At 47.9% G+C, this 20511-nt stretch overlaps 1 protein-coding gene across 4 annotated transcripts in view; it reads right to left on the bottom strand.

The window, feature by feature from the left end:
- The window catches only part of LOC135054878 (gastrula zinc finger protein XlCGF57.1-like), an 84050-nt gene that overhangs the window by 10070 nt on the left and 53469 nt on the right, over positions 1–20511 (bottom strand). For 3 of the 4 annotated variants that reach the window (XM_063958304.1, XM_063958301.1, XM_063958305.1), the window contains 3 exons: positions 18404–18503; positions 16542–16633; positions 15737–15839 (listed from right to left, as the gene is read on the bottom strand). In XM_063958304.1, the coding sequence (XP_063814374.1) occupies positions 15737–15839; positions 16542–16633; positions 18404–18503 (295 nt within the window). The remainder of the gene's footprint in view (positions 1–15736; positions 15840–16541; positions 16634–18403; positions 18504–20511) is intronic. The other variant, XM_063958302.1, reaches the window with a different exon arrangement.

Below are 20511 nucleotides of genomic sequence, written 5' to 3'. Positions count from 1 at the left end.
CGGAAAGCGCCCATGCATCCCCCGGCCGCCTGTATGCTGCGGCCGGGGAGCGATGTGTGGCCGGGGAGCGGAAAGCCTGAGCCTGCCGAACGGAGTGGGAGTTAGCTCCGCCCCCCTGCTCTGGTCACTTTCAAATTAAAACCGCACTATCATCCGGCTGCCTGTAAGTGTGTATGCTGCGGCCGGGGAGAGTGTGTCCTTTGCTGGAATCGAACCCTAGCTCGTGGGCATCGTAACCATAGGTGTTACCACTCTGCCATGAGAGCTATACTAATTATTACACAGATATATGATATATGTAAATGTATCACCCGGCTACCTGTATGCTGCAGCCGGGGAGTGAAGAGCGCTGAGCCCGCTTACAGAGCGGGCTGAAGCTCCGCCCCCCACATAATGGCGCCAATTTCAAATTAGTAAGCCTTTTATGCACTCCAGCCTGTCTGACTGGAGAGTATAGGGGAGCCTGTCCATCCATGTATTAAAACACTGAAACTGAAAAATTTAAAAACATACATCAGTCTGGAGGGGGAGGGGGGGAGATTGTACTCACCGCTTCCTTCCGTCAGGCGTTTCGACCCAGCGGCCCCGACACGCGCCGCACGCAGCGGTGTCCGGCCATTTTTGATACTCACCGCTGCCATGCTGCCGGAATCTTCTGCTGGATGGAGTGGCCCCGACACGCGCCGCACGCAGCGGTGTCCGGCCAACTCAGGAGAGCTCAGTGTCTCCCTCAGCCGGGGCCCATCCCGAGCCGCACGCAGCTGCGATGGGACCCCGCCGGCAGCTCCCGCGGTGCAGACTGGCAGTGGCAGAGCTGCCAGTCTGTGAGTGTGTGAAAGAAAAATAAAATAATAAAGAAAAAAGAAAAAATTCTTCAGCTAAACCCAAGTGAACCAGCTACCTCGGGCACTAAACTAAAGGTGCATACACACGGAGAGATTTTGACTATGAGAGATTTTGACTAACTTTTCCCTTGAACTGGCAGTAGGAGATTTTGACTAACTTTACCAGAGATTTTGTCTAACTATGCAAGAGATTTTGGCTATGGGAAATTTTGGCTATGGGAAATTTTGACTATCTCATTTAAATAAGGGGATGAGTGTCATATATAGGACGATTTTACAGGGTGGCTGGTATTTAAATAGCTAAAAGTTTAAAAAAAAATTTGCGTGGGGTCCCCCCTCCTATGTAAAACCAGCCTCGGGCTCTTTGAGCCAGTCCTGGTTGTTAAAATACAGAGGAAAAAATTAGTAGGGTTCCCCCATATTTAGACAACCAGCACCGGGCTCTGCGTTCGATCCTGGTTTAAAAAATACGGGGGACAAAAGACATAGGGGTCCCCCGTATTTTTCAAACCAGCACCGGGCTCCACTAGCCAGGGAGATAATGCCACAGCCGGAGGACACTTTTATATTGGTCCCTGCGGCCGTGCCATTACCCCCCCAACTAGTCACCCCTGGCCGGGGTACACTGGAGGACTGAGGACCCCTTAAATCAAGGGGTCCCCCCCTCCAGCCACCCAAGGGCCAGGGGTGAAGCCCGAGGCTGTCCCCCCCCATCCGTGGGCGGTGGATGGGAGGCTGATAGCCTTTCAATAGTAATATTGTTCTTTACAGGTGGCCTACAGGTCCCAGCAAGCCTGCCCCAGCATGCTGGCACTTGGAGAACCACAAGTGCCAGCATGCCCGGAAATAAAGGGCCCGCTGGCACCTGTAGTCCACCTGTAAAGAAAATATTGGGAAAAAAACACAACACATTCTTTAAAAAATACTTTATTAAACTGGGTCTTCACCTGGGGGCGGCGGCCTTTAAGCTCTTTTGCATGGCCGCCGCCTTCCCAGGGCTTCCGGCGTCTTCACCTGGGGGGGCGCCACCTCCCCAGGGCTTCTGGGGTCTTGCACCGGCGTCTTCACCTGGTGGGCGGCGGCTGCTAAGCTCTTTTGCATAGCCGCCGCCCATCCAGGACTTCCACGACGTCTTCACCTGGGAGGCGGCGGCCTTTAAGCTCTTTTGCATGGCCGCCGCCTTCCCAGGACTTCCAGCATCTTCACCTGGTGGGCGGCGGCTGCTAAGCTCTTTTGCATAGCCGCCGCCCATCCAGGACTTCCACGGCGTCTTCAGGAGCTCTTCTCCGCTCCTCCTCCGCCGTCGGACTGAAAGCCGCTGCCTCGCACTGACTTATATAAGTCAGCGGGAGGGGGCGGGGCGATGACGCGGCGAGCCGTGATTGGCTCGCGGCGGCCATCTTGAATTTCAAAAATGACGCTGAGGCGCCATTTTTGAAACTGGTACCGCCCCGCTGCCAAACTCTGCAAGATAAAGATAAAGGTAAATTTCCCCCGCCCGCACCGCTGCCGCAACCCGCCGCTGCCCGCACCGCCGCCGCCCACACCACCACCGCAACCCACCGCCGCCCACACCGCAACCCGACGCCGCCCGCACCGCCGCCGCAACCCGCCGTCGCCCACACCGCCACCCGACGCCGCCCGCACCGCCGCCACAACCCGCCGCCGCCCGCACCACCGCCGCCTGCAACATCGCTATCGCTGGGAAAAATCGCTGGCCTCTTAAAGTATAGCAATTTTGACTAACTTTTGCAGCGACATAGACAAAATTGACTTGCCTGCACTGACTATTTTTCCCAGCGATAGCGACCTAGCGGGGACGCGCATCGCTATCGCTGCCTGTATACACACGGAGCGATCTGCACTAACTTTCTGAGCGATTTTGACTATATAGTCAAAATCGCTCAGTTATATCGCTCCGTGTGTATGCACCATTAGACTAAGACTGGCTTGGAGGGGAGATAGTAGGGGAGGAGCTAGCCACAGTGTGAGAATTTTAAAGTGCCAGCTCCCAATTACTGCCTACTATTTCCCCATTGTAACTACGCTCCAGTGGCCCCTAGTGGATGAAGGAGAAATACCCCTTAGTACGATGGGATATAGACGGGGTCCAAAGGAGCAGGTGCACTTTAAATTTGTTCACTGGGTGTGCTGGCTCCTCCCCTCTATGACCCTTCCACAGGCAGTTATAGGTAAAATAGTGCCCGAAGCAGAAAGGACATACTCGAGAGAAAGAACATAACGAGTGGTGAGATTTACACACCAGCACACCACAAACATAAAACAACCAGCAACGGCTGGTAACAACAACAGCAACAGCAGCTGAACAGGTAACCATATAAAGAGAACCTGCAGAAAATAAGATTTTAAACCTACCGGTAAATCATTTTCTCCTAGTCCGTAGAGGATGCTGGGGACTCCGTAAGGACCATGGGGTATAGGCAGGAGACATGGGCACTCTAAAGAACTTTTAGTATGGGTGTGCACTGGCTCCTCCCTCTATGCCCCTCCTCCAGACCTCAGTTAGAGAAAGTGTGCCCAGAGGAGATGGACAATATGAGGAAAGGATTTTGTAAATCTAAGGGCAAGATTCATACCAGCCCACACCAATCATACCATATAACTTAGAATATACGCAACCAGTTAACAGTATGAACAAAAAAAACAGTATCAGTCAAAGACCGATTCCAACTGTAACATAACCCTTATGTAAGCAACAACTATATACAAGTCTTGCAGATTTAGTCCGCACTGGGACGGGCGCCCAGCATCCTCTACGGACTAGGAGAAAAAGATTCACCGGTAGGTTTAAAATCTTATTTTCTCTTACGTCCTAGAGGATGCTGGGGACTCCGTAAGGACCATGGGGTTTATACCAAAGCTCCAAACTGGGCGGGAGAGTGCGGATGACTCTGCAGCACCAATAGAGCAAACGCGAGGTCCTCATCAGCCAGGGTATCAAACTTGTAGAATTTTGCAAAAGTGTTTGAACCTGACCAAGTAGCTGCTCGGTAAAGCTGTAATGCCGAGACGCCTCGGGCAGCCGCCCAAGAAGAGCCCACCTTCCTAGTGGAATGGGCCTTTACCGAATTTGGTAACGGCAATCCAGCCGTAGAATGAGCTTGCTGAATCGTGTTACAGATCCAGCGAGCAATAGTCTGCTTAGAAGCAGGAGCGCCAACCTTGTTGGCTGCATACAGAACAAACAGAGCCTCTGTTTTCCTAACCCTAGCCGTCCTGGCTACGTACATTTTTAAGGCCCTGACTACATCCAGGGACTTGGAGTCCTCCAAGTCCCCCGTAGCCACCGGCACCACAATAGGTTGGTTCATATGAAAAGAAGAAACCACCTTAGGCAGAAATTGAGGACGAGTGATCAACTCTGCTCTATCCACATGAAAAATCAAGTAGGGGCTCTTGTGAGACAAGGCCGACAACTCTGACCCTCGCCTTGCAGATGCCAAGGCTAATAACATGACCACCTTCCAGGTGCGAAATTTTAATTCCACAGTTTGAAGAGGTTCAAACCAGTGTGATTTAAAGAACTGTAACACCACGTTAAGGTCCCATGGTGCCACTGGTGCCACAAAAGGAGGCTGGATGTGCAGCACTCCCTTTACGAAAGTTTGGACCTCTGGGAGAGAAGCCAATTCCTTCTGAAAAAATATAGATAGGGCCGAAATCTGTACCTTAATGGAGCCTAATTTTAGGCCCATATCCACTCCCGGCTGTAGGAAGTGGAGAAAACGGCCCAGATGGAAATCTTCCGTAGGAGCATTCTTGGTTTCACACCAAGATACATACTTCCTCCAGATACGGTGATAATGCTTCGCCGTTACTTCCTTCCTAGCCTTTATCAGAGTAGGGATAACTTCCTCCGGAATACCTCTCTCAGCTAGGATTCGGTGTTCAATCGCCATGCCGTCAAACGCAACCGCGGTAAGTCTTGGAACATGCAAGGCCCTTGCTGCAACAGGTCTTCCCTGAGAGGAAGAGGCCACGGATCTTCTGTGAGCATCTCCTGAAGATCCGAATTCGAGGCCAATCTGGAACCACGAGTATTGCTTGTACTCTGTTTCGTCTTATGATTCTCAACACTTTTGAGATGAGAGGCAGAGGAGGGAACACATAGACCGACTGAAACACCCATGGTGTCACTAGGGCATCTACCGCTACTGCCTGAGGGTCCCTTGACCTGGCACAATACCTCCGAAGCTTTTTGTTGAGGCATGACGCCATCATGTCTATTTGAGGAAGTCCCCAAAGACTTGCTATCTCTGCAAAGACCTCTTGATGAAGACCCCACTCTCCTGGATGGAGATCGTGTCTGCTAAGGAAGTCTGCTTCCCAGTTGTCCAACCCCGGTATGAAGACTGCTGACAGAACACTTACGTGATTTTCCGCCCAGCGCAGAATTATGGTAGCTTTCGCCATTGCCACTCTGCTCCTTGTCCAGTCTTGGCGGTTTACACGAGCCACGGCTGTGACGTTGTCTGATTGAATCAGAACCGGTAGGTCACGAAGAAGATACTCTGCTTGTCGTAGGCCATTGTATATGGCCCTCAATTCCAGCACGTTGATGTGTAGACAAGCCTCCTGGCTTGACCATAGTCCCTGAAAATTTCTTCCTTTTGTGAGTGCTCCCCATCCTCGGAGGCTCGCGTCCGTGGTCACCAGAACCCAGTCTTGAATGCCGAACCTGCGACCCTCTAGAAGGTGAGCACTCTGCAGCCACCACAGGAGAGACACCCTGGCCCTGGGGGACAGGCTTATCTTTTGATGTAGGTGTAGATGGGACCCCGACCATTTGTCCAGAAGGTCCCACTGAAATGTCCTCGCATGGAACCTGCCGAAGGGGATGGCCTCGTAGGCTGCCACCATTTTTCCCAGAACTCGAGTGCATTGATGAACAGACACTCTTCTCGGTTTTAGCAGGTCCCTGACCATGTTCTGGAGGTCCTGGGCTTTTTCTATTGGTAGAAAAACCCTCTTCTGTTCTGTGTCCAGAATCATGCCTAGGAATGATAGTTGAGTCGTTGGAACCAACTGTGACTTTGGCCGATTGAGAATCCAACCGTGTTGATGTAACACTCTCAGGGAGAGTGACACGCTTTTCAGCAATTGACCTCTTGATCTCGCCTTTATCAGGAGATAGTCCAAGTACGGGATAATTGTGACTCCCTGCTTGCGCAGGAGCACCATCATTTCCGCCATTACCTTGGTGAAAATTCTCGGGGCCGTGGAAAGCCCAAACGGCAACGTCTGAAACTGGTAATGACAGTCCTGTACAGCGAATCTCAGGTACTCCTGATGAAGAGGAAATATGGGGACATGAAGGTAAGCATCCTTCACGTCCAGCGAGACCATAAAATCCCCCCTTCCAGACTGGATATCACAGCCCAGAGTGATTCCATCTTGAATTTGAACTTTTTCAAGTATAGGTTTAGGGATTTTAGATTCAAAATGGGTCTGAACGAACCATCCGACTTCGGGACCACAAACAGTGTTGAATAGTACCCTTTTCCCTGTTGGCCGAGGGGAACTTTGACAATCACTTGCTGTTGACACAGCTTTTGAATTGCATCTAATGCCACTTCCCTCTCCGGGGAAGAGGCTGGCAAGGCCGACTTGAAAAATCGGCGAGGAGGCATCTCTTTGAACTCCAGTTTGTAACCTTGGGATACAATTTCCAACGCCCAAGGATCCACGTCTGATAGAACCCAGACCTGGCTGAAGAGTCGAAGACGTGCCCCCACCGGTGCGGAATCCCTCCGTGGAGCCCCAGCGTCATGCTGTGGATTTAGCAGAAGCCGGGGAGGACTTCTGTTCCTGGGAACTAGCCGAAGCAGGTGTTCTCTTACCTCTACCCTTACCTCTGGCGAGGAAAGAGGAGCCCCGACCTCTTTTGGACTTATGCGACCGAAAGGACTGCATCTGATATTGTAGGGTTTTCTTTTGCTGTGGGGGAACAAAAGGCAAAAATGTAGATTTACCTGAGGTAGCTGTGGAAACCAGGTCCGCGAGACCATCCCCAAACAAAACCTCACCCTTGTAAGGTAAAACCTCCATATGCTTTTTTGAGTCGGCATCACCTGACCATTGGCGGGTCCATAGAGCTAGTCTTGCCGCAACAGCCATGGCGTTGGCTCTGGAACCAAGCAGCCCCACGTCTTTGAGCATCTCTCATATATAAGACTGCGTCTTTAATGTGACCTAAAGTCAGTACAATGGTATCCTTGTCCAGGGTATCCATGTCAGCCAACAAGGTATCTGTCCATGCTGCAACAGCGCTACAAACCCATGCCGATGCTATTGCCGGTCTGAGTAAAGCACCCGTATGTGCATAAATAGACTTTAAGGTAGTTTCTTGTCTACGATCCGCAGGATCCTTAAGGGCCGCGGTGTCTGGAGACGGTAGCGCCACCTTCTTGGACAGACGAGTTAACGCCTTGTCTACCCTGTGCGAGGATTCCCACCGTATCCTGTCCTTTGCGGGGAAAGGATACGCCATAAGGATCCTCTTGGGAATCTGCAGTTTTTTGTCTGGCGTTTCCCAAGCTTTTTCAAATAATTGGTTCAGTTCATGAGACGGAGGAAACGTTACCTCAGGTTTCTTTCCCTTAAACATGTGTACCCTCGTGTCAGGGACAGAGGGGTCATCTGGGATATGCAAAACATCTTTTATTGCCATAATCATATAATGAATACTTTTTGCCACCTTAGGGTGTAACCTTGCCTCATCATAAATCGACACTGGAGTCAGAATCCGTGTCGGTATCAGTGTCTGGTATTTGTGATAAGGGACGCTTTTGAGACCCTGACGGGCCCTGTGACCCAGTCAAATCCGCGGATTGACTCCCTGTTGTTTCCTTGGACTCAGTTTTGTCCATTCTCTTATGTAATAAGGTCACATTAGCATTGAAAATATTCCACATATCATACCAATCATGAGTCGGCGTTGCCGACGGAGACACCACAATCATCTGTTCCACCTCCTCCTTGGATGAGCCTTCCGCTTTAGACATGCCGACACACGCGTACCGGCACCCGCACACACCGGGATATATCTATAAGGGTACAGTTCCCCAACAAGGCCCTTTGGAGAGAGAGAGAGAGAGAGAGAGAGAGAGAGAGAGAGAGAGAGAGAGAGAGAGAGAGAGAGAGAGACAATTCCCAGATATAGTGCTTTTATATATATTAACAGTGTAATACACTCACTGCTCCCCATCCTCTCAGACTCGCATCTGTCGTGAGGAGGATCCAATCCTGAATCCCGGAACTACGGCATTCCAGGAGATTGGAGGACTGCAGCCACCACAGGAGGGAAATCCTGGCCTGAGTTGACAGCCGTATCATCCGATGCATCTGTAGATGTGATCCGGACCACTTGCTCAGAAGATACAATTGATATGTTCTGGCATGGAACCTACCATATTGGATCGCCTCGTATGAGACTACCATCTTCCCCAACAATCTTATGCAAAGATGGGTGGATATTCGAGCAGGCCGGAGAACCATGTGGACCATCTTCTGAAGTGTTCTCGCTTTGTTCTCTGGGAGGAACACTTTCTGCGTCACAGTATCCATCAACATCCCCAGGAACAGGAGCCGCTGAGTTGGCTCCAGGTGAGACTTCTGTAAATTGAGAATCCACCCAGGGTGTGACAGAAGTTGGATAGTACAGTCGATATGGAGCAATAAAAGTTCCCTGGATTTTGCTTTTATCAGGTGATCGTCCAGGTAAATGACAACATTGACCCCCTGGGCCCGGAGAAGGAACATCATCTCCGCCATTACCTTCGTGAACACCCTCTGAGCTGTGGACAGGCCGAAGGGTAGGTGCCTGGAACTGGCAGTGATCATCCAGTAGGGCAAACCTCAGGTAGGCCTGGTGAGGTGGCCAAATCGGAATATGGAAATAGGCGTCCTTGATATCCGGGGAGACCATGAATTCCTGTTCTTCCAGGCCCGCAATCACTGCTCGCAAGGATTCCATCTTGAACTTGAAAACCTTTAAGTAAGGGTTCAAGGATTTTAGATTCAAAATGGGCCTTACCGAACTGTCCGGTTTCGGTACCACAAACAGGTTAGAGTAATAACCCTTTCCCTGTTGTTGTATTGGTATTGGAACAATCACTTGGGGCTGGACCAATTTTTGGATGACCTGTGTTAACATAATTTGCGTATCCTCCAAAGCTGGTAAGCTTGATTTGAAAAATTGTTGTGGACGAGCACCGTAGAACTCCAGCTTGTAGCCCTGAAAAATGAGGTCCCGTACCCAGGAGTCCTAGCAGGAACTTTCTCAGATGAGGCTGAAGTGACGCAGCCGAGCCCCCACCTCAAGATCCCCTCGGGGTGGGTGGGCACCGTCATGCTGAAGCCTTGGTGCCTCTAGCCGCATTGGAGGCACCTCTGGCCCTAGAACGAAATCTGTTAGTCCGAAAGGACTGAACAGACGGCCCCGGGTAGGAAAGCCTAGCCGGCAGAGCCCCCAGAGGGGAGAAACGTGGATTTCCCTGCAGTAACTTTAGAAATCCACATATCCAACGAATTCCCAAGTAAACGGGAGAGACTCCACACTGCGCTTGGACTCTGCATTCGCTATCCATTGACGCAACCACACTGCCCTGCGCAAAAAACTAAATAACTGCTTACAAGCGCCCAAATAATAGACTGTGCAATACCAGAATTCCCAGATATAACGCGCGGCCGACAACACTAAGTGGGTGTCATATAGAAAATGCAGAAAACAGGGAAACGGCTGCACAATGTATCAGGGAAAAGAATGAAGAGAGCCGACGTTTAAAAGAATTATCACAATTTATTAACCAAGAACACTGGATAAAAACATGCTAATCATAATACCAATAATTAAAAAATAGTAATGTGTATGGCTGTATAATAAAGCACACCTTGATAAATATAGATATCGTGTGAGGTTTTGGAGCAGCTTGTATAAATGAACTTGCTGAAGATCCGTAATCACTCACAAGGTTATCACTTGTGGATTTTTTTGTATAAATGTTAAATGAGAAACGGTCCCAAGTAGTGCACAAAGTTCCCGTCACAGAGCTGTGCTGCTGTAATATGTACCTCTCCTGTGGGCTGGTCCGAGACCGGGCGTCCCCGGTTCTTGATCCTGCGTTGCCCACTCGTGCTAAGCAGCAAGGAGATGGTAAAGGCCGCCGGGCTGATGTAGCAAGTGAGACGGATGTAGCTGATAAGAGCCGCGTGCTGCTGTGTGCGGCTTGCGGGAACCAGAGTGCCGGTATGAGAATCCGTTGGGTCTTGGCAGAGAGCTGCTAATGTGGATACCTCAATGATACCTGAATGATATCCACATTAGCAGCTCTCTGCCAAGACCCAACGGATTCTCATACCGGCACTCTGGTTCCCGCAACCGCACACACCAGCACGCGGCTCTTATCCTGACTGTAGGAAGTGCAGGAATCGACCCAGCTGGAATTCCTCTGTAGGGGCCTTCCTGGCCTCACACCAAGCAACATATTTTCGCCATATACGGTGATAATGTTGTGCTGTCACGTCTTTCCTAGCCTTTATCAGCGTAGGAATCACTTCATCTGGAATGCCCTTTTCCGTTAGGATCCGGCGTTCAACCGCCATGCCGTCAAACGCAGCCGCGGTACGTCTTGGAACAGTCAGGCCCCCTGCTGCAGCAGGTCCTGTCTGAGCGGCAGAGGCCATGGGTCCTCTGATATAATTTCTAGGAGTTCTGGTTACCAATCTCTTCTTGGCCAACCCGGAACAATGAGTATAGTTCCTACTCCTCTCCTTCTTATTATTCTCATTACCCTGGGTCAGAGAGGCAGAGAAGGGAACACATACACCGACTGGTACACCCACGGTGTTACCAGAGCGTCCACAGCTATCGCCTGAGGGTCCCTTGACCTGGCGCAATATCTTTGTAGCTTTTTGTTAAGGCGGGACGCCATCATGTCCACCTGTGGCCTTTCCCAACGGTGTACAATCATTTGGAAAACTTCTGGATGAAGTCCCCACTCTCCCGGGTGGAGGTCGTGTCTTCTGAGAAAGTCTGCTTCTCAGTTGTCCACTCCGGGAATGAACACTGCTGACAGTGCTAACACATGATTTTCCGCCCATCGGAGAATCCTTGTGGCTTCTGCCATCGCCATCCTGCTTCTTGTGCCGCCCTGTCGGTTTACATGAGCGACCGCCGTGATGTTGTCTGACTGGATCAGCACCAGCCGGTGTTGAAGCAGGGGTCTAGCCTGACTTAGGGCATTGTAAATGGCCCTTAGTTCCAGAATATTTATGTGTAGGGAAGTCTCCTGACTTTTCCATAGCCTTGGAAGTTTCTTCCCTGTGTGACTGCCCCCCAGCCTCGAAGGCTGGCATCCGTGGTCACCAGGACCCAGTCCTGTATGCCGAATCTGCGGCCCCCTAGAAGATGAGCACTCTGCAGCCACCACAACAGCGACACCCTGGCCCTTGGAGACAGGGTAATCCGCCGATGCATCTGAAGATGCGACCCGGACCACTTGTCCCACTGGAAAATCCTTGCATGGGACCTGGCGAATGGAATTTCTTCGTAAGAAGCTACCATCCTACCCAGGGCTCGCGTGCATTGATGCACCGACACCTGTATACGTATTAGGAGGTCTCTGTCTAGAGACGACAACTCCTTGGACTTCTCCTCCGGGAGAAACCCTTTTTATCCTGTTCTGTGTCCAGAACCATACCCAGGAACAGTAGACGCGTCGTAGGAACCAGCTGCGACTTTGGAATATTCAGAATCCAGCCGTGCTGTTGTAGCACTTCCCGAGATAGTGCTACTCCGCCGAACAACTGCTCCCTGGACCTCGCCTTTATAAGAAGATTGTCCAAGTACGGGATAATTATTTCGGCCATTACCTTGGTAAATACCTCGGTGCCGGGGACAGACCAACGGCAACGTCTGGAATTGGTAATGACAATCCTGTACCACAATTTTGAGGTACTCCTGGTGAAGAGGGTAAATAGGGACATGCAGGTAAGTATCCTTGATGTCCAGTGATACCATGAAATTCTCCAGGCTTGCAATAATCGCCCTGAGCGATTCCATTTTGAACTTGAACCTTCGTATATAAGTGTTCAAGGCTTTCAATTTTAGAATGGGTCTCACCGAACCGTCTGGTTTCGGTACCACAACATTTTGGAATAGTAACCCCGGCCTTGTTGAAGGAGGGGTACCTTGATTTCACCTGCTGGAAGTACAGCTTGTGAATTGCCGCCAGTACTACCTTTCTCCGAGGGCAGCAGGCAAGGCTGATGTGAGGTAACGGCGAGGGGGAGTCGCCTCGAACTCCAGCCTGTATCCCTGTGATACTATTTGCAGACCCTAGGGATCCACCTGTGGGCAAGCCCACTGGTCCCTGAAGTTCCCGAGACGCGCCCCTACCGCATCTGTGGAGCCCCAATGTCATGCGGTGGACTCAGAGGAAGCGGGGAAGATTTTTGATCCTGGGAACTATCCCTCTGTGCATCCTTTATATCTAAGACAACGTCTTTAATATGCTCTATGTTAGCAAACTATTATCCCTGTCTTAGAGTATTAATATTATCTGACTGGGTATCAGACCACGCTGCAGCAGCACTATTTATGCTGAGGCAATTGCAGGTCTTAGTATATAACCGGAGTATGTATATACAGACTTCAGGATAGCCTCCTGCTTTTTATCAGCAGGCTCCTTCAAGGTGGCCGTATCCTAAGACGGCAGTGCCACCTTTTTTGACAAACGTGTGAGCGCCTTATCCACCCTAAGGGATATCTCCCAACGTGACCTATCCTCTGGCGGGAAAGGGTACGCCATCAGTAACTTTTTAGAAATTACCAGTTTCTTATCGGGGGAACCCACGCTACTTTACACACTTCATTCATTCATCTGATGGGGGAACAAAACACTGGCTGCTTTTTCTCCCCAAAAATAAAACCCCTTTTATGTGGTACTTGGGTTCATGTCAGAAATGCGTAACACATTTTCCATTGCCGAGATCATGTAACGGATGTTCCTAGTGGATTGTGTATATGTCTCAACCTTGTCGACACTGGAGTCAGACTCCGTGTCGACATCTGAGGTAACGGGCGCTTTTTTGAGCCCCTGATGGCCTTTGAGACGCCTGGGCAGGCGTGGGCTGAGAAGCCGGCTGTCCCACAGCTGTTTTACGTCATCCAGCCTTCTATGTAAGGAGTTGACATTGTCGGTTAATACCTTCCACCTATCCATCCACTCTGGTGTCGGCCCCACAGGGGGCGACATCCCATTTATCGGCTTCTGCTCCACCTCCACGTAACCTTCCTCATCCCATCCCACATGTCGACACAGCCGTACCGACACACAGCACACACACAGGGAATGCTCTGACTGAGGACAGGACCCCACAAACTCCTTTGGGGAGACAGAGAGAGAGTATGCCAGCACACACCAGAGCGCTATATAATGCAGGGATTAACACTATAACTGAGTGATTTTTTCCCCAATAGCTGCTTGTATAAACAATATTGCGCCTAAATTTAGTGCCCCCCCTCTCTTTTTAACCCTTTGAGCCTGAAAACTACAGGGGAGAGCCTGGGGAGCTGTCTTCCAGCTGCACTGTGAAGAGAAAATGGCGCCAGTGTGCTGAGGGAGATAGCTCCGCCCCTTTTCTCCCGCTTTTTTATGGATTCTGGCAGGGGTATTTATCACATATATAGCCTCTGGGGCTATATATTGTGATGATTTTGCCAGGCAAGGTGTTTATATTGCTGCTCAGGGCGCCCCCCCCCCCCCCCCAGCGCCCTGCACCCATCAGTGACCGGAGTGTGAGGTGTGCATGAGGAGCAATGGCGCACAGCTGCAGTGCTGTGCGCTACCTTGGTGAAGACTGAAGTCTTCTGCCGCCGATTTTCCGGAACACTTCTTGCTTCTGGCTCTGTAAGGGGGCCGGCGGCGCGGCTCCGGGACCGAACATCAATGGCCGGTTCTATGCGGTCGATCCCTCTGGAGCTAATGGTGTCCAGTAGCCTAAGAAGCCCAAGCTACCACCAGTTAGGTAGGTTCGCTTCTTCTCCCCTTAGTCCCTCGCTGCAGTGAGTCTGTTGCCAGCAGATCTCACTGTAAAATAAAAAACCTAAAATATACTTTCTTTCTAGGAGCTCAGGAGAGCCCCTAGTGTGCATCCAGCTCAGCCGGGCACAAGAATCTAACTGAGGTCTGGAGGAGGGTCTTAGTGGGAGGAGCCAGTGCACACCAGGTAGTCCTAAAGCTTTCTTTAGTTGTGCCCAGTCTCCTGTGGAGCCGCTAATCCCCATGGTCCTTACGGAGTCCCAGCATCCACTTAGGACGTCAGAGAAACTACTGCTATGACACAGCGTCCTCTAGAGGGAGTTTTAACACATCCCGTGTAGCCAGAATGAGGTGTTCAATACCCTGAGCAGTGGATTTAAGTCCTCCCCATCCTGCTGTACATCTTCATCTGAATCAGAGAATAGAGCAGGTAAACCATGCTTTTGTGGTCCTGAGTTAGAGAGGGGGGGCTGTGTAACATCTGCCCTGGCAGCTAAGTCTTCAACAGCCTGTTGTAGTAGCAGAGTTTTTTGAGGATTAGCAGTGAGTTGTGATAACACAACAGACATAATATTTTTAAGGGCACCTAGCCAGGAAGGCTCTTGACCCTTTCGCCCAGCCCCCTCACAGAGTTGTGAAGATTGGCTGCATTGTTCACATTAAACAGAATCAGATGATAAGGGAGAGGATCTGGTGAGGCATACACTGCATAGTTTGTGTTTACCCATGTTCATAGTAAAGCACAATCACATACGCAGACAATAACTAGCAAGTCTGCCCCTTACTGTATGTGAGAGGGAGATAGAGAGAGGGGACCAGCACACCCCAGCTACACAGCCCCAGTGAGGCTGTAAGCGGTTATATCACAGCGAAACACCTATGATTACTGTCCTTTATAGGACACAGATTGTGTACAATAGCGGCTTTCGCCCTTTGCTACACCATGTACCAGTTTTCCAGCGTTTTCTGAGTGTCAGGAGGAGCTGTGCGTGCCTGCTGCTGCAAGCAGAGAAAGGCTCCAAAATACCACTGGTCCCGCTCTGAGGTAGCTCCACCCCCCCTTAGCGGGTCCCCCGGTTTGTACTCGTCACATAGAGGGGAGGAGCCAGCACACCCAGTGAAGAAAATAAAAAATACCCCATTGTACTAAGTCGCCCCAATATCCCTTATGGATGCTAGAGAAAAATTAATTACAGCACCACAACATGGAATGTGGTACTATCAGCCACCTCTTCCCCCAAGAAAATACTTTAATAAATACCCAATGTACGGATATGTGATGCCAAAAGCAAGTAAAAACTGTAAAAGCATCCAGAACGTTAACAAGAGTCTAAGAAATATCAAATCTCCATTGAAATCACCGGCTTCCTAGTAATACCTGGAAAAATCTCCATTGAAATCACCGGCTTCCTAGTAATACCTGGAAGGTGGTCAGTAATTAGTGACCTCTACCCTTTGTTTCATGACTCAGTGGCTGCCGTACATCTCCTGTTAGCTGGTGACCATGCATTCTTCTCTTCACACACTTGCAGCAGTATAAACAGCATCCACACACTGCACAGCAGACAATGAGGACATCCCTCTGTGATGAAACCCTTCCCCCAGTATAATACTTCATAAATGTTCCATATTAGGTGGATGTTACAGAGGGCGATAACCTGGTAATAGATTTATTATCAACAAGACAAAATGGCTGCCAAACCTGATCATTCTTGTCCTGCAAATGTTTCAGCTTGGCCTAATGACATGACGGTAGTGTAAGAGATTATTGTAGTGACTGAACAGGGAGAATTTAGGACTCTCAGGTACATCGTGTTTGTCACTCACCTTCATTGATTTCTACAGCAATCTCCTCCTCCTTAATATTCATCAACGCCTCGTCTTCAGACTGTGAGCTAATACCTACTTCTACAATGTTTAGGTCTTTCTTCTAACACAAGGAAAAAACAAAAACAAAAGAACACACAAAAAAACAATTAGATTAATAAGCAAGTATAGGTGTTTAGAGACTAACAAGGCCAAAAGGGACTCCTGTGAGTAAATATAACAGCACAAAGGTAGGGGAGAACTAATAATGTCTATGTGGATGAGTGCTGCCTGCACTAATTGGCAATCTTCACCAACTTCTTTATATACTTATGATGGACCTCTTATATCCAAGTGTAACATGGTGGGCAGGCAGACAAGACACCGGACAGCAACATAACCACAACACACAGAGCCAACAGTAGCTCTGCTCAGGTCAGAGCGGACGTTCTCCAATCCGGTGACCCATGAGAATCTGACAATAACTTTATTTGTTCCCCTTGCATTTAAAATGATTAGAGTTACTGTGTCCAGGTAAAAGTGCTGACACATGAACATAGACAATAACCCAGACACATTAACAGAAGAGCACAGGGTGACAAAGTCAGAACTAAAGAGGACATCTATTCTCAGAGGCAGCTTCACCTCCCCCCACTTAGAGAGGCCTCATTACAGCTACGGTGAGGGTGAAACTGGAAAAAAGAATTGTGAAACACCTTTATCATTTCTACCTGTACGTAGATATGTCACATGGATTGGTAAAATAATTATTATAATTTCTAATTAGTTTAATTGCAATTTACAGTAACTTATAACCAAGTCCCACCAGCACGGAGAAGTCAGTCTCTTCTTGCTTACAAAGCGCTACAGACAGAGGGCTGGTGCATCTCCCTGGTGAGCCAAAATTGCTGGATTTATCTGTAGGAAAGAAACATCAATTAGAGAGGACCTGTGGGTTTTGTGTACGGGCAACACATGCGACTTGCACTTTCCATAGAGAGCCCCCTTGTAACAGGAGCAATTAATGATAATTCACAGTAACTTGATTTAAATTAAGACATACACTTTGTAGGCAGGAGTGATTGGACCCCTACTCCAACGCATGCAAGCGAAATGCTGTGTTCCTGTAGCAGACATGTTCGTGAAGGTATAAAATAGGTAGAGGGGCACAGATTAGATCATTTGCCAACGAAATGGCTTTCTAGAAGAAGCTAACAGTGTTTGAAAATGGGACCATTGTAGGCTGCGTGATGTCATGTTTCCAGGGTGATGCTGAACTGGTATAAAGAGAATTCGGTAACCCAGATGGACTGATCTTAACGCCAATGAGAACCCCAGGGACGAATTGGAGCAACAGGTGCATTCTAGACCGATTTTACCTCGCAGTTGCTCACTGAACATGTGGTGGAATGGAAAAACAAACCGCCTGCTGTTATCTGGGAACTTGTGGACAGTTTGCCAAGAAGGGTGTCTGCAGTAATCACTGCACGTGGTGGACCTACATAGTACTGACGCCAATAAAATCTCAATCCATTTGCGGTCAGTGTCCAATCACTTATTTACATGGTGTTCTTGCAACATGATATAACAGGATATGTTGCAATGCAGGGTGCAAATGTAGCGTGCAGGGAAACTACTGGCTGCTTTTGCATGTAGCGAACACAGAATGAACAGCTTTGTTTTTACATAGATATGTAGAGGGGAGCTAGGACACGCCCCTTACTATAGATCTACCCCCCCCTCCCCCCGCAGGGCAGCAGGGTTTTGCTTGCTTTTAACTTTGCTCCTTTTTCCGATTTGCTCCGAAGACTGTATAAGATAATGCCGTGTATCATTGTGTAGGATTCCTTGCATTAAGATTCTGAGAAATTCCTAGATGATGCTGAACTAGACATGGATAAAACAGAATTAACATGGTTTTATTGTTGTGCTAGAATAATCTGCTGCAGAAGCAATGTTACCGCCACACCCTTAATAGTCATCCTACTGGAGCCATCTACATATTGAAGTTAGAACAGTATTAATTATAATAATAATAATAATAATATAAAAATTCTATGAAACTGGAGAACGTATAGTAGACGCTGTGGGTTAGAAAAATATTTTGGAATCTCTCAGTGGAAAAGACATCACCATGCCCCAAGTCTCCCCTATGTGGAGTGTGCGTGAGAAGTGATCTGTATACTAAAATGTATCTAGGATTAATACTGGGATACTCGTACAGATTCAAGACTCACTGGGGGTTGAATAACTCTCCCCTGCATGCGAGGGGTTAACTTGCTGTTGCAATGGTGTAGAAACACCAGCAGCTATACCACCGATTCACGTACTATTCGACAAGTCGAATTCCCCGACTTGACGAATAAAAAAGCTGGGGACTGAATAGGTCGGAACCCCTTCCGACCTTAAAAAGTCGAAAACTGCCGTCTTTTCGACAAGACAGCAGTTTCGACCTTAACTGAATATGCCCCTATGTCTAGGTAACGTTGAAGCATAACGTACAGGAAGAGGAAGTGCAAAATCATAAAATTAGGCTTTTGAACACACCAGTCATTGACTGGACCATAAAAAGGCTAGTGGCCACTTTTCCCTCATCTGTTTGTAGCGATAGTGTGGTGTAGATTAAGAGATCGCTGTAGTAACTGATCGGAGAAAATACATGAAGTGTATTTAGTGTCTATTACTCACCTGTATGGACATCTTCAACTTTCACCTTCACATACATTTCCTCAGGATCATCACCACTCTGAGATAAAAGCTCAACTTTCACGTCTTCTAAGCTGTCCCACTAAATAACACAAACATGTAAATAACAATAATTAAAAAAAAAAAAAGTAATTCCATATGATAACTATTAGAATTACATGTTGGGTCAATAGTTTATTTATAATCACTTATCCTACTGATTATATCAGTTTATAAGACAACAGGTCTCAGAACCATCACTGCATCAGAAACATGTAATGGAGCATAGTCTCCTTCCTCATAATATACAAAAAAAACAAAAACAAACCCAAAGCACACTAAACCACAGCAGAGGTTGCAGGCACTGACCCATACTTAACGAGTCTGCATAAGAGGGAAAACCACATATACTTCCCTTTAAGTCTCAGGTTAAGAGGATTCTTTGGAAGTACATGGGCAACCCAGTGGCAAAGTGGGATTCAATTCCACAGGTAGTTCATTTTATAGATGAAACATCACTAAAATAGACAAACAAATAGAGGCATAGCGTAACCCTGTTGGAAACCAATAATGTGGGTATTTGCTTAGATCCACTCACATAAATAGAAGATCTTATTGCATGTAGAGAATCGAGGTTCAACAATCTTTAAGATGAAACAGCTTTGTACTCCATAGCAGAATCCTTATTCATATGTCACTTAAAAGAAAAGTAGTAGTAATAGTGCAACACCGTCTTAGACGTTAAGACAAAGATTTTTAATGAACAAAAATGCACTCACAAACATCCGACAAAAAACAACATATAGGTGCCAAGGAAATTCTCATGGACAAAGTTGCTGCAAAAGGTATAATCACCACAAGCCCCGGTAGCTCTGGTGTCCCCAACAGTTGGAAATCGCAGCTCCAATCTCCAGGTCCTCGTATTGCACCGTCTCCCTGCTTGAGCGCTTTCGGACAGATGTCCTTCTTCAGAAGCATGGGAGCTGTGCTGACCAAATCGTCCTTAAATAGTAGTGGAATTAAGTTCATTCAATGCACCTGGCGATACCGGAATGACGTCACCGGAAGTGACGTGTCCGGATGTGAAGGAAGTCACCAAACCGCTGTGTGCGCGTCTCACAGCGAAAACCAGGAAGTCAGCTGATATCTTTATTCCAGGAAGTGACGCATCCGGACATTAACATGCGTTCCAAATCGCGGTGCATGCGTTCCACCATAGAAATCCAGCATAAATGTAAATAAAACAGAGATGTGCATACGTGACTACATAAAAACTTTAAGATTTGTTTGTTGCAATGGTAATAGGAATCGTCTTGACAATATGGGGATAAATAAAAACAGATAAAACAATTAAAAGGCAATCAAGATAAAAGACACTTATAAAAACCATTTCAGCTCAAAGTCGCTATTAAGACCATGATGAACCAAGGTTTTTAACTTATAGATCCACCTCATTTCTGTTTTTGAAAGGGTCACATCTATCTCCTTATTACGTGGTGTGGGGTTAATGGTTTGTATCCCCCAAAAGGTTTTAAAATTAGTTGGATTACATGCATGTTTTTGTTTAAAATGACTGGAGACAGTGTGAGTCTCCGCACCCTTTTTCACATTATAGACATGTTCGTAGAGTCTGGTCTTAAGATTGCGGCTGGTCTTCCCAACATAGATCAATCCGCAATCACACTATCGCGTAAATGACATTTCGTGAATTGCAAGTAATAAAATCACGGATGGGATAAGTAATCCCATTCACTGTAAAATCCTTTATTTTACTAGACCCTTTAGTGCATTTACACATTGCACAAATCCCACATCTAAAAAAGCCTTTGCTCCTAACACTACTTCTTTTCATAATTTCAATAGAGCTGTGAACTAGCCGATCTTTCAATGATTTGGACCGTCTATAGATGAATCTAGGTTTTGAAGGCAGTAATTCACCTAGTGTTGGGTCTTTAATTAAAACTTTCCAATGTTTTCTTATGGTGGATTCAATTTCCTTATGTTGTGAATTAAAATTCATTATAAAAGACCATTTTAAGAAGTCATCTTTAGGTTTTTCCTTCTTTCCCCCTTATCAAATCACTTCGGTTGGTACCTTCTACTTTCTCCTG

Source organism: Pseudophryne corroboree, chromosome 3 (assembly GCF_028390025.1).
Source record: "Pseudophryne corroboree isolate aPseCor3 chromosome 3, aPseCor3.hap2, whole genome shotgun sequence".
Taxonomy (NCBI): domain Eukaryota; kingdom Metazoa; phylum Chordata; class Amphibia; order Anura; family Myobatrachidae; genus Pseudophryne; species Pseudophryne corroboree.
The sequence above is the reverse complement of the archived record's forward strand: the minus strand, read 5'-3'. Positions and strand labels throughout refer to the sequence as shown.